At 38.7% G+C, this 15,163-nt stretch overlaps 1 protein-coding gene across 9 annotated transcripts in view; it reads right to left on the reverse strand.

Annotated features, from left to right (window-relative positions):
• Positions 1-15,163, reverse strand: part of CEP83 (centrosomal protein 83) — a 192,538-nt gene that overhangs the window by 57,137 nt on the left and 120,238 nt on the right. For 8 of the 9 annotated variants that reach the window (XM_030939510.1, XM_030939512.1, XM_010383920.2 and 5 more), the window contains 3 exons: positions 14,417-14,492; positions 12,010-12,167; positions 10,216-10,345 (listed from right to left, as the gene is read on the reverse strand). In XM_030939510.1, the coding sequence (XP_030795370.1) occupies positions 10,216-10,345; positions 12,010-12,167; positions 14,417-14,492 (364 nt within the window). Of the gene's footprint in view, positions 1-7,899; positions 8,305-10,215; positions 10,346-12,009; positions 12,168-14,416; positions 14,493-15,163 lie in introns of those variants that run through there. The other variant, XM_030939511.1, reaches the window with a different exon arrangement.

The following is a 15,163-nucleotide window of genomic DNA, read 5'->3' on the forward strand; positions in this document are numbered from 1 at the left end:
TTGGCATAGGATATTGCTGTGGCTATTTGGACTCTTTTTTGGTTCCATATGAATTTTAAAAGTATTTTTTCTAGTTCCATGAAGAATGCCATTGGTAGTGTGATAGAAATAGCACTGAATCAATAAGTTGCTTTTGGCAGTATGACCATTTTAATGATATTGATTCTTCCTATCCATGAGCATGGAAAGCTTTTCCATTTATTTGTATCATCTCTGATTTGTCTAAGCAGTGTTTTGTAATCATCATTTTAGGGACTGTTCACCCCCGTTTAGCTGTATTCCTAAATATTTTATTCTTTTTGTGCAATCGTGAATGGGATTGCGTTCCTGATTGGCTCTCAGCTTGGCTGCTGTTGGTGTACAGGAATGCTAGTGATTTTTGTACATTGATTTTGTATCTTGAAACTTTGCTAAAGTTATCAGCTGAAGGAGCTTTTCGGATTGAGACTCTGGGTGTTTTCTAAACATACAATCATGTCGATTGCAAACAGGAATAGTTTTACTTCCTCTCCTCCTATTTGGATGCCCCTTTTCTTTCCCTCCTCCCTCTTCTCTCTCCTCTCTCTCTTTCTTTCTTTCTCTTGCCTAACTACTCTGGCCAGTCTTCTAATACTCTGTTGAATAGGAGTGGCGAGAGAGGGTATCATTGTCTTGTGCTGGTTTTCAAGGAGAATGCTTCCATAACTTGCCCATTCAGTATGATGTTGGCTGTGGGTCTGCCACAGATGGTTCTTACATTTTGTAGTATATTCCTTCAATACTTAGTTTATTGAGTTTTTAATATAAAGGGATGTTGAATTTTGTCAAAAGCCTTTTCTACATCTATTGAGATAAACATGTGGTTTTTGTCTTTAGTCCTGTTCATGTGATGAATCACCTTTATTGATTTGCACATGTTGAACCAACCTTGCATCTCAGAGATAAAACCTATATGATCATGGTAGATTAGGTTTTTGATGTGCTACTGGATTCGGTTTGCAAGTATTTTGTTGAGTATTTCTGCATCAATGTTCATCAAAGATATTGGCCTAAAGTCTCCATTGTTGTGTGTCTGCCAGGTTTTGTTATCAAGACAATGCTGGCTTCACAGAATGATTTGGGAAGGATTTCCTGCTCCTCTATTTTTTTTTTTTTTTTTTTTTTGAGACGGAGTCTCGCTGTGTCGCCCAGGCTGGAGTGCAGTGGCGCGATCTCGGCTCACTGCAAGCTCCGCCTCCCGGGTTCCCGCCATTCTCCCGCCTCAGCCTCCGAGTAGCTGGGACTACAGGCGCCCGCCACCGCGCCCAGCTAGTTTTTTGTATTTTTAGTAGAGACGGGGTTTCACCGTGTTAGCCAGGAGGGTCTCGATCTCCTGACCTCGTGATCCACCCGCCTCGGCCTCCCAAAGTGCTGGGATTACAGGCTTGAGCCACCGCGCCCGGCCGCTCCTCTTTTTTTTGTAATAGTTTAAGTAGAAACAGTACCAGCTCTTCTTTGAACATTTGGTAGAATCTGGCTGTGAATCCATCTGGTCCTGGGCTTTCTTTGGTTGGCAGATATTTACTACTGCCTCAATTTCAGAACTCATTATTGGTCTGTACAGGATATCAACTTCTTCCTGGTTCTGTCTTGGGAAGGTGTATGTTTCCAGAAATTTATCTATCTCTTCTAGCTTTGTTAGTTTGTTTGTTGTTTGTTTGTTAGTTTGTATGCAGAAAGGTGTTCATAGTTGTCTGTGATGGTTGGTTGTATTTCTGTGGGGTCAATGGTAACATCCTCTCTGTCATTTCTAATTGTGTTTATTTGGATCTTCTCATTTTTCTTCATTAGTCTATCTAGTGGCCTATCAATTTTCCCAAAAATGCAACTCCTGTATTAGTTAATCTTTTGAATGGCTGTTCATGTTTTGATCTCCTTCTGTTCAGCTCTAATGCTAGCTTTGGGTTGGTTTTCTCTTGGTCCTCTAATTCATTTAGTTGTGCTGCTAGGTTGTTAATTTGGGATCTTTTTAACTCTCTGATGTGGGCATTTGGTGCTATATATTTCCTTCATAACATTACCTTAGCTGTCCCAGAGATTCTGGTATGCTTTATCTTTGTTCTCTTAGTTTCAAATAACTTCTTGATATCTGCCTTAATTTCATTATTTACTCAAAAGTCATTCAGGAGCAGGTTAACTTCCATGTAATTGCATCGTTTTGAGCAATTATATTTTTAGTCTTGATTTCAACTTTTATTGTGCTGTGTGTTTGGTATTTCAGTTATTTTGCATTTGCTGAGGATTGTTTTATGTCTGATTGTGTGGTCAATTTCAGAGTATGTGTCATGCAGCAATGAGAAAAATGTATATTCTGTTGTTTTTGGATGAAAAGTTCTGTAGAGGTCTATCAGATCCATCTGGTCCAATGTTAAGTTCAGGTCCTGAATATCTTTGCTAACTTTCTTCCTTGATGATTTAATACTGTCAGTGGAATGTGGAAGTCTCCCACTATTATTTTGTGGGAGTGTAAGTCTCTTTGTAGGTCTCTAAGAACTTGCTTTATAAATCTGGGTGCTCCTATGTTGGGTGCATATATATTTAGGATAGTTAGGTTTTCTTATTGAACTGAACCCTTTACCACTATGTAATCCCTTGTCTTTTTTTATTTTTGTTGGTTTAAAATCTGTTTTGTCTGAACTTAGGATTGCAACTCCGGCATTTTTCTGATTTCTATTTGCTTGGCAGATGTTCCTCCATCCATTTATTTTGAGCCTATGGGTGTCATCACATATGAGACGGGTTTCTTGAAGACAGCATATCACTGGGTCTTGCTTTTTCATCCAGTTTACCATTCTGTGCCTTTTAAATGGGGGCACTTGGCCCATTTATATTCGAGGTCAGTATTAATATGTGTGGATTTGATCCTGTCATTGTGTTGTTAGCTGGTTATTAGGCTGGCTTGTTTGTGTGGTTGCTTTATAGTGTGGCTAATCTGTGTACTTAAGTGTGTTTTTGTATTGGCTGGTAACTATCTTTTTTTTTTTATGCTCTCTCTCAGCAGAATCATGGTAACCATCTTTCCATATTTAGTGTTCCTGTCAAGATCTCTTGTAAGATGGGTCTCCATTTTACAAGCATTTGCTTATCTAAAACTCCCTCAGCATTTACTTATCTAAAAAGGATCTTATTTCTCCTTTATTGAGGAAGGTTTGGCCAGATATGAAATTCTTGGTTGAAGATTTTCTTAAGAATGTTGATTACAGGTCCCCAGTCTCTTCTGCCTTGAAGGGTTCCTGCTGAGAGGTCAGCTGTTAGCCTGATGGGGTTTCCTTTGTAGGTGACCTGCCCTTTCTCTCCAAGTACCTTTAATATTCTTTCATTTTGATCTTGGAAAATCTGATGATTATATGTCTTGGGGATTATCTTCCTGTGTAGAATCTTGTTCTCTATAGTCCCTGCTGGAAGTTTTCTTGGACAATATCCTGAAATGTGTTTTCTAAGTTGTTTGCTTTCTCCCCAACCCTTTCAGGGATGCCAATGATTTGTAGATTTGGCCTTTTTACATAATCTCATATTTCTTGGAGGTTTTATTCATTCTTTTCTATTCTTTTTTATTTTTGTCTGTCTTATTCCAAAGAGCCAGTATTCAAGTTCTGAGATTATTCAGCTTGGTCTCTCTCCTGCTGTTAATACTTGTGATCGCACTGTGACATTCTTATAGTGTGTTTTTCAGCTCTATCAGATCAGTTAGGTTCTTTTTTATACTGGCTATTTCATATGTCAGTGCCTGTATTGTTTTATTGTGATTCTTAGTTTCCTTGGATTGGGTTTTGCCATTCTCCTGAATCTTGATGATCTTCATGCCTACCCATATTCTGATTTCTATTTGTGTCACTTCAGTCAACTCAGCCTGGTTAAGAACCCTTGTTGGAGAACTAGTGGCCATGTGAGTTGACACTCTGACCATCTGAGTTGCTAGAGTTCTTCAGTTGATTCCTTCTGTCTGATAGTTCCATCTCTGCTTGGGGGCGTTCCTTTAACTGCTGGGCTGCCTCTGATTGAAGTGGTCAGCCAAGGTCAGGGTAGTTGTGCTAGAGTTCCAGGTTGGATGACCCTGCCCAAGGAGGAGAAGTGAGGACTGGGACTTGCATGGAGAACAGTCTGGCAACTTTTCGGAGGTGGGTGTTTTGTGTTGGGCATCCGTACCAGCCCCTGGTCCCTGCAGACTCTCCAGAGCCTGGAGACAGTAAGGGTGAGGGTTACAAGACAGCAAAGATGGCAACCCATCCCTCCCACTAGGAGCTCTGTCCCAGATAGTAACAGAGCTGCTACTGGCTTGATGGCCCTGGTGGGGATGGCTGGAGATCCAGGTTGGAAGGACCTGCTCAGTGAGAAGATACAGAATCAGGGACCCACATAACAGTCTGGCCACTTTTCCATAGGGCTGCTACAGTATGCTGGGGGTCTGCTCCAATCCCTTTTCATCTTGAATTTTCCAGTACCTGAAGATATCAACAAGGAAGTCTGTGAAACAGCAAAGATGGAGGACTGCCCTTCTCTCTGGGAGCTCTGTCCCAGGGAGGCACAGACCTGTTGCCAGCAGAACACACTAACAGGAGGTGGCTAGAGACTTTGGTTGGGAGATCCCACCTAGTGAGGAGTAACAGAATCAGGGACCCACAAAAAAAAGCCATCTGGCTTTTTCCATAGGGCAGCCATGCTTTGCTAGGGGTCCACTCCAGCCCCTAGTCACCTCAGACTCTCTAAAGCCTGAAGACAACAGCTAAGGCTGCTTAACAGCGGAAGTGGTGGTCCACCCTCTCTTTGGGAGCTCTGTTCCAGGGAGGTTTGAAACTGCTGCCAGTCAAAAAACACTGGTGCAGATGGCTGGAAACCCTGGTCAAAAGGCCCTGTCCACTGAGGAGGAATGGGATTAGGGACTCGTGAAAAAGCAGTCTGGCCACTTTTTCATAGAGCAGTTGTGCTGTGATGGGGGTCTCCTCGAGAGTTGCTTCGGACTCTCCAGATCCCAAAGGCAAAGAGCTAAAGCTGCAAAACAGCAAAGCTGGCAGCCCATCCCTCTCTCTGGGAGATCCATTCCAGGGAGGTCTGAAACTACTGCTGGCCAGAAAACACTGGTGGAGGTATGGTTGTAGACCTGTCGGGAGATTCCACCCAGTGAGGAGAAACGAGATCCAGGAGCCACATGAGAAAGCAGCCTGGCCACTTCTCCTTAGAGCTGTGTACCAGGGGACCACTCCAGTCCCTAACCATCTTAGACTCCCTAGAGCCCAAAGGCAACAACGGCTAAGAATGTGAAATATCAAAGATGACAGCCGATCCCTCCCCCTGGGAACTCTGTCCCAGGGAGGCTTGGAACCACTGCCAGGTGGAAAACACCAACAAGAGTGACTAGTGACCCTGGTCGGGAGATCCCCCACTCATTGAGAAGCAGGGTCCGAGACCTGCATAAAAAAGCAGTTTGGGCACTTTTCCATCAGGTGGCTGCACTAAAGGCAACAATAGCTAACGCTACAAAACAGCAAAGATGGCAGCCCATCCCTCCCTCTGGGAGCTCCACCTCAGAGAGGTGTAACACTGCTACCAGTGGCTGACTAGAGTTCCAAGCCAGTGGGTCTTATCCTGCAAGGTGCCATGGTAGTGGGGCCTACAGACTATCACTGCTCTATCCCTTGGATTCAGCCTCTTTCCTAGGGGTATGTACAGGGGTCTAACATCCCGCTTGGCTGGAGTTGCAGTTGCTTTTGATGGGAAACCTGGGTATCTAAAGCTCCCAGGGCTCTATGTGTATCTGAGCGGCTGCATTGCTGAGACTCCACGTAATTCTGTGTATCAGGCTGCAGACCCTGGTGGAGTGGGCTCATAAGGGGATCTCTTGACCCGTGGGTTGCAAAGATCCAAGGAGAAGTGTGGGTCGCCGGGGTCACTCACTCACTCACTACTTCCCTGGGAAGAGGAGGCTCCCCTGGCTCCGTTCACACCTGTTATCATGTCTACCTGGATGTACTGCCATCATTTCCTATCTGACATACGTTTCATATCTTTCTACTCAACTGACGTTCTTCAATCCATTATAATAACTCCACTTACGTCTTCTCACAGCTAAAATACTTCATAGTTTTCTTTCTTATTTACCAATATATTCTGCAATTATTTTTTCCTTTGGAATACCTCTGGCAGTCAACTTTCACCTTCATTCCTATATTCCAAGTCCCAATTTTAGACTTCTTACCTCACTTTAAGTTTACTATAGCATCTTCCTAACTGGTCTCCTTGTCTTCAGATTTTTTTCTATCTAGCACAGTGGTTCTCAAATTGTAGAGTCCGCATAAATCACCCACGAGTGACTAGTGGGATTATTTAGGTGTTTCTTGCATGTTATCTTATTTCTCCAACAAGATTATATAGTTATCAAAGTCAAGGAGTAATCACGGCTTCTATTTCCCCACAGTGTATAGCATAATCTAGGCCACACAACATATTCAATCAGATATTTTGCAACTTCAAGACTATGATTCATCTCATTTTTGAAAACATTCATAATAGTATCTGACCAAGAAGTATTTCAGAGACATATACCTTAGAATAAAAATAACAAGTTGTCATTCCAGGTTCCTCAAGAAAAAAGAAAAATCCAACTCACTGTGTTCGCTTCAAGAGATCTCTCTTCAGTGGGGATGGGGGGAATACATTCTCTCTGTATGTATCAATCATAGAAGGGCATCCCAACTCAAGATCCTGGTCAAACTTTTCCAAACAAATCAACACAACAAAACATCATTTACACCAAAGACTACTTAAAAACAGCAGAAATGACAATCTCTGTGCTTAGGAGCTTGGAGCTCTGAGTAAACACAGATGGCAGTGAACCATCTTATCCAGCCTGAGGGAAAAAAGAACTTTTCACAGGAAAGCAACTCTAAAGGATTATTTCTGCCCTGGGTATCATAATTTGTGACTTTTGTTAAGTCTTATGGCAAAAAATGTTATGACTTTTGGCATTAAAGAACCTAAAAAGTCTGTTGCACTCTTATGAATTATATTTATGTATAAATCTGATAGCTAAAATTGTCAAATAGAAGCATTATCTTTAACTTGAATGGGAAAAGGGTATGAGTTAAATTAATTTACAGTGATTATTCTGTTACAAGAAACGACTCATATGGACCATAGCTATATTAAGCGAAAAATTGTAAAGTATTTGGAATCAAAGAAAGCAGGAAATTAAAGCCTAACAGAGCAGTGGAAAGAGTACCAGACTGAGAACAGAAACATGTAGATTTTAGTCAACTTTTGATTCTTACTCGTTAAGTAATCTTCTTGGGTACTTCCTCTCTTAGTTTGCTAACTTGTAAAAGCTATCTGAATGCTAAGATCCCTTCCAGTCCTAAAATTATATACACTTACATACTTTTTAATTGTATTTCTAAGTTACACATGATGTTTTTCTATTTTAATTGATGTAAACTTGTAAGCTCCTAGGGCAGTGTCCCACGTAGTACGACAACTCTAGGTCATAATCATTCACTGAATTGACCTTAACAATTTCGCTATGACTTAAATCGCAATCCACAGATCACATTTTAAAAAGTAAAATGACTATTTACTATCGTCACACTCATCATCTGGCAGATATTTCAGTAGAAAAAAAATTCACCCTGTTGCAATACTAATGAAATGTTACTTTGTAGTGTTTTGGGGTTTTTTTGTTAATTTTTTTTTTTTTTTTTTTCTGAGATAGGGTCTTGCTGTGTCATCCATGCTGGAGGGCTGGTGCCATCACAGCTCTTTGCAATCTTGAACTCCTGGGCTCAAGTGATCCTCCCACCTCAGCCTTCCAAGTAGCTGGGACTACAGGCATGTGCCACCATGCACAGTTTTTTCATTTTTTGTAGAGATGGGGTCTGGCTATATTTTGTAGATTTTTTAAAATATCACCTCCTCCCCTCCTTCTGGTATACTTATGATTAGTTGATAATCTCACCACTGGGTGTCACTTTTGCTTCAAAAGAATTCAGCCCAAACTAACCTCAATAATTAGAATTTGATCTGTAAGATACTTATCCCTAAAGTCTCAAAATTTAGCTCTTACAATTTCTTGCTGTAACGTGGCTTCAAATGTTTCTAGGCTTCAAACACAGTGCAAACAAAACTCAGTAGGATTTCTGAGATCATAGGTCCTCTGAAATCATAACATAGGTCCTCTGAGATCATAACATAGGTCCTCTGAGATCATAACATAGGTCCTCTGAAATCATAACATAGGTCCTCTGAGATCATAACAATCCTCTGAAATCCCATTAATATCCATACACTTTTCAGTACCTACATCGACAGAAAGTAAAAAAAGTAACATATACAGAAAAACAAACAAGTGTGTATATTTGGGTATAAAACACTGGGATCCCTATATAATAAATGCTGTTTTTCTAATAATACTACTTCTAGTATTATGAGAAGATAAAAGTAATATTCAGAGACCAAGAAAGTAGAGAAGTAATGACTTTTAGACTACTTATGTTGTCACTCCAACTGTCAGCAACATTTGGCAGTGCTATCCAATTACATAAAAATGGGTCTAGGAACTGATGTGTGATTTTTCAAATTCAGAATAAGTGAAGGATCTAGAGTTATTTTCTCTTACCCAGATATGAACAGTTAACCTTTGCAATAAACAAACAGGTATTAAGATAATGGTTACTACATCTAGAAATATTTTCCTCTCATCTCAGATCTTTTCTCCTCTCCACAACAAATGCTACTATTAAGGGAATTTATCAAATGGAGACAACTCAAATTATTTCTGGGACTTTACATATCTCTCTCTCTCTCACACACACACACACACACACTTTATCATGTCCCTCCTCTTCCTCTAATCCTGTTGAAAAGATTACCATGTCCTTCTCCTTCCTTAATCACTGCCATGAGTCATGGTTACTAATGGGACCTGTTACATTCCTTGGGTTTGCTGAAATAGAAAAAAGTTGTAAACCACTGACTTAGAAGATCCATCTAGATACATTATTTCCATAACGCCCTGGACTGTTTCCAAGAAAACAAAGTTAGGTTCTGGAGAAAAGTATGCCTGCAAAGGTAAAACTTAAAAAGGATCAATGCTGTGGGAACTACTGTGGCGGTTTCAGAAGCCAAGGGAGTCCCAGTTCCTCCTGCTGGAGCAAAGAAATACTTGCTCTTGTATTTCTGAATTGGAAACAAGCCTTTTAACTACAAAAGTAATAAAACAGATATTAGGCATAAATGAAACAATCTTAATCACACTATAATTTAACTGGAGAATGTGTAAAATATGACTTCCATGGGTTGGCCTGGAAACTATCACTCTGAAAAACACCTTCTGTGTGGAAAAATGCATGTCAACTCAAAACAATTCACTTACACACAAAATTTAGAAACAAACCTGCTGGACAGTCTGGATTTTCCCAATGTATTTCTGCAAGGTTGACAGCAAAATGTCATGCCTATATATTAAATTAAACATATCACTAAAATCTCAGATTCAACTATATATTTATTCTCCTGTAAGAGTTTATTAGGATGGACGTGGCGACTCATGCCTATAATCCCAGCACTTTGGGAGGCTGAGGTGGGAGGACCACTAGAGGTCAGGAGTTTGAGACCAGCCTGGCAAACATGGGAAACCCTATCTCTACTAAAAATACAAAAATTAGCCGGGCATGGTGGCACGTGCCTATAATCCCAGCTACTTGAAGGCTGAGGTATGAGAATCGCTTGAATCCAGGGGATGGAGGTTGCAGTGAGCCGAGATCGCACCACTGCAATACAGCCTGCGTCATGGAGTCAGACTCTTAAAAAAAAAAAAAAAAAAAAAGAAAAGAAAAAAAAAGATTTAATTATATTTTACTCCACAGAAATCACTTTTTATTTTATTTTATTTTTTTGAGACAGAGTCTTGCTCTGTCACCCAGGTTGGAGTGCAGTGGCACAATCTTGACTCACTGTAAGCTACGCCTCCCAGGTTCATGCCATTGTCCTGCCTCAGCCTCCAGAGTAGCTGGGGCTACAGGCGCTCGCCACTACATCTGGCTAATTTTTTTGTATTTTTTTTTAGTAAAGATGGGTTTCACCACGTTAGCTAGGATGGTCTCAATCTCCTGACCTCGTGATCTGTTCGCCTCTGCCTCCCAAAGTGTTGGGATTACAGGTGTGAGCCACCGTGCCCGGCCAGAAATCACTTTAATAAGAACCACTTGCCTTTTTCTGGGCAATTGCAGCTCGCTGAAGTTTCTCCTTAGCTTGATTATACTTTTCTTCTCTGTCTGTGATACGCTCATGAAGCTTGTGCTTTTCTTCCAACCACTGTATCTGTTTCTCTTCCAATGTCCTGTCAGAAGAATGTATGTAAAACATGGAAGCTAAATAAGTTCTTAGGATTAAATAGGATTAAATATCACAAGTATAAGCAAACTCACTACCTGCCTGACCACATTTTAAATTATCCACCTGCAGGCCCTCCTGTATGGCCACTTGTTTACAAATCCCACTATTACTGAGCACTTCCTGTGAATAAGGCACTGGACTTAGAACACTATGTGTACTGTATCATCTGTTCTTTACAAAAATCCCAAGTTAGGTGTTTCTGTCACCTTTATACTTCTGTCCATTTTACAAATGAGGAAACCGAGGATTAGAGCAGTTAGCTAACTTAAGGGCTCACATCTAGTTAACAGCAAGACAAACACTTGATAACAGGTGTGAAGTATAATAACCATCAAACTACAAATATCTGTCCTCATAAATTTTGTTTAAGAAAATTAAGCCTGGTATCAAATCTTAATGCAGTATGTCTTCTGACTAGAGTAAAATGCATATAAATGATAAAATAACATCATAACAACTTATATTTTTAAAGCTATTCTGCATACTTTATATGATTTTTTTAGTATTCTTACTATAGGCAGTACAAATGAAAACAACAAACCCTGAGAAGTTAGATTACTTGCCTAAGGTCATACAAGATTTTAAGTATCTTAGCTGGAACTAAAATCACATTCCATTGACCCTTAGTACAGCTATTTTCTTATACACAATTCTATGAATATTATTTAGAAACCAATGATTAATTACTTAAATTTGCTAGCTACACTGTCATTAGAATTATTAAGCTCATTTCAATCAAACACTTGAGAAATCCAAGCACATGTTTCTGGTTTTTAAAAAATAAAAGAAAAAAAAGTTGGATCATCTGAAATGTCACAACATGCTATGGATATTTATCTTGCTTCCTTCCTTTTCTTGAAATTCAACCCCATATATAAAAGCATGGACAAACCTTAGAATATGTAATGATAGAAAAACTGAAGAAACATAGTTTTATGTGGCATGGTGGCCTTCAGAAGAAGAAATTTGAAAAGAATCATGTTTTGTAGATTAAAATAAAAACTTACTTATAAGGCAAACATAAAGACAAAGCAAATACAAAATAGTACAGTATTCTACCACATCTAAACAAATTTTTCCAGAGGGTATAAAATCTTGAACATCACCACAATAATTTTATCCCTACCAGTTTTACTCCATACTATCTACTAGTAACAAATTTTAAGGCCAAAAAAAAAAAATGAACAAATAAATTAGCTTTTCAAAGAAAGTCCAAGAGACTAGTTCTAGAAGGAATTAAGTTTTGCACATCAAAAACAAAACAAAACAAAACCATTCTGTTCTCTGGCATTCAGAAGAACAGATTTTTGAAGAAATGTTTTGGTTTAATCTATGAATAAAAAAAGTTTTCTTTGAGGTTTTTCAGAATACTATGCTGTCAGAATTTTAATATGTCTTAATTTTACCTTTTTTAAAAGAATTTGAGTCAGTATAGGTCATTCTATAGAAACATAAAGTACATTATTACCTCAGTATACCACTGTATACTATTAAAGTGTATTTGTAACTAGTTTCTAAAATACAATCAACATTGGAATCATTACTAACATAACTATACGTTATATAGAAAAAAGAAAAAATAGTTTGTACATAAAGAGCAAACTCTACTTTTCAGCTTCTAGCTGCGCTTTTTCAGCTTGGCTTCTAAAATTTCGGCATTCTTGTTTTAATCTCTCCACCATTTCCTTCAGCATTTGGTTTGAATTCAGCAAGTCATTCTCTGACTGTGCAAGTGAGGTCACTTGGATCTGCAAACTACTGATTTGCTTAAAAGAGAAGAAAGAAGATAAATTAAAGGCCACTAAATACATGCAGTTAAGGTATGAGAGAAGCAGAAGATACTAAGCATCTCCCTTTGCAAATACTCCCTCAAGCTGGTGTGCCCTTGAAGATGCCCCCTGAAGGAAATAACAAATAGCAGCACCTAGGAGCATTTCTTATTATAATCAGAGATTATCAAGAACTATATTCCTCAGTCACTGAGTTCCCTCCCTCTTCTTCCCAAAATATGAAGGCCAGGAGAGGTATTGGGAACGGACAGAAAGGTTATCAGGGGGATTAGCAGTGAGATGAGGAAAGGGAATCCAGTGATTAGAGTGAGTCTCCTACCACTCTAGCCTTCCCCTCACCTCCTATGGAAAAAAAACTGATTTTAAAAGTAAGTCAGCTGGGAAAGCAGCTAAAAAAAATCCATCCTCCTCTTCCCACATACCCTGAGATCAGCAACCTTCCAGAAGTTCTACTCTCCAAGCAATCAAAATTGTTCAGTGTAAATACGGGAAGGATCACTCTCACATTGTTTTTAAAAGGTTTCCATTCTGTATGTCCAGTGCTGGGCAGAAGAAAGATGCTCTGGGAAATCTAATAAACGCTACAGATTCCTTGGCCTCTACAGCCATTTACCAAACTGCATACTGTCACTCAAAGCTTTCTTTCCATCCCAATTTACCTTTATCTGGGAGTACTTTTTCTCACGAGAAGTCTAATTAAAGACTAACAGGCTAGAAAGATTCACTCTCTTCTAAATTATATCTAAATAATCTTTATTTGGGACAGTTATATATACCTCCCCCAAAAACTATTTTACCAATTAATAAACAATAAAAGTTCTTATTTTCCTTTCACTTCCTTTTATCTCTCTTAGCCATTTTCTGAGAGACATTTCAGAGTAAGGACAGTCAAGAGATAGGGATCAAAAGAACCTATTATGAGATTCAAGGGTAAAAAGAAACAAGATTCTTATACAATAAAGTAAATAAATGGGTAATAATCCCATTACTTCCTAATGGTAACAAAACCAATTCATATAGGATTCTGAATGTCCACAGAGCAATTTTTAGCAGAATAAAACTAAATGGTATGTCTCAGATTTCTATTTTAGAATGAATTTCTCCACGTAGAACCATTCACTCTTTATTTTTAACTGGAGTGGCAAATATTAAATCTGTATTACAGCTGCTTGAATAAGCAAGCTTCAAAGAGCTTAATACCTCTCCATATGCATAGCATGACAGAAAGCCCAAATGCCAATGATACTAAATAACTTCTCTGGGTATCAAACATTATGTCCATCTAGTTAAGACTTAGAAACCATAACTGCACATGAAAAGCAGTACCAACTAGCATATGAGCATGAATTCTAAAAATGGATTCCTACTTCATAATTTATAGGGAAAAAAACAACAAAAAAGAAAATAGAATTCAGAAAAGATCACTCTTCCATGTTTTACCCAACTTTATACAAATCTTTCCTGAACTCAAATAACTTTAATTATAAGTACAAATTTCCTTCCACAAATACAAATCTTGGATTTCATAGGGCTATTGCAAAAAATACCTCATGATATAAAGTTACAAGTCAATCACACAAGTAACTTAAAACCTGGATGATATTTCTATTGAGTTTTTAAAATTCAGAATATTAAAATACTGTCCTTATAACTGTAATTTAAAAAATTATCATGGGCCACAGCGTAAGTAAATATATATATATCTCTCTTAAGAATAGGCCGGGCGCAGTGGCTCAAGTCTGTAATCCCAGCACTTTGGGAGGCCAAGACGGGCAGCTCACGAGGTCAGGAGATCGAGACCATCCTAGCTAACACAGTGAAACCCCGTCTCGACTAAAAAAAAATACAAAAAAACTAGCCGGGCGAGGTGGCAGGCGCCTGTAGTCCCAGCTACTTGGGAGGCTGAGGCAGGAGAATGGCGTGAACCCGGGAGGCGGAGCTTGCAGTGAGCTGAGATCCAGCCACTGCACTCCAGCCTGGGCGACAGAGCAAGACTCCGTCTCAAAAAAAAAAAAAAAAAAAAAGAATAATAGCAGTTAGCAAAAGAAGCTTATTAAAGTATAGAGGTTTAAACATTTTATCTTTACATATCACCTCCAACAATATGTTACCAATTGTGGTTAGATTCTAAAAATACTGATTGCAAATTTTTTTTTCAGTTTGCAAAACACAAATTTAAAGAAGCACTTGAAAAAATAAAAGGAAAATATTTGCTAAAATCATACCTGTTTTAGGTCAGAATTTTCATTTTTTTCCTTCTCTGCATTTTCAATAGTCACAATTTGTTGTTGAAGTTTTAACCTAAAAATCACAACCCAACAAAAGACATTATTAAGAATCCATGATTCATTTATTTCACTGAATTAAACAGTCATTTTATTGAATGCCTGTTGGACACCACTGTGCAAAAGCACAAATACAACCAAAGATTGAGACTTCAAGAAACTAGGTTGTGTTCACGTATAACAAAAATGTAAAACAAATTACTGCTGTTGTGATAGGAAAATCTAATCAAACTAGGGGCATAGAGAGGATGAGAAATCAACTATGTCCAGGGGTACCAGGGAATGCTACATGGATAAAAACCTGACAGGTAGGATTTTGATATACATGAAGAACAGCCCAAAAAAGTGGTCTTTCATGGAAAAGTATAGAATGTGTTGCTAAGGCATCAGAAAGTAATCTAGTTTAGGAGAGGCCAATTTACCTCCATATAGCATTTTACAATTTACAAAATTCTTTCAGACACACGCTACTTCACTTTCATTCTACAAGGCTACAGATTTAAAAGAAAACTAATACAACACACCATCCTGTATTCTATAATATATCTTATAGAGCTTTTCATGCCTGAGATGAATGAATACTTACACATTTCCAGACTCTTCAAAGTGAGTAAGACATCTACAGCCAGATCCTTAAAATGCAGAGCAGCTCTAGTGACCAAATGAGTAACCTCTTGAGGAAGACAT

The sequence above is a fragment of the Rhinopithecus roxellana genome, chromosome 10, assembly GCF_007565055.1.
Source record: "Rhinopithecus roxellana isolate Shanxi Qingling chromosome 10, ASM756505v1, whole genome shotgun sequence".
NCBI lineage: Eukaryota > Metazoa > Chordata > Mammalia > Primates > Cercopithecidae > Rhinopithecus > Rhinopithecus roxellana.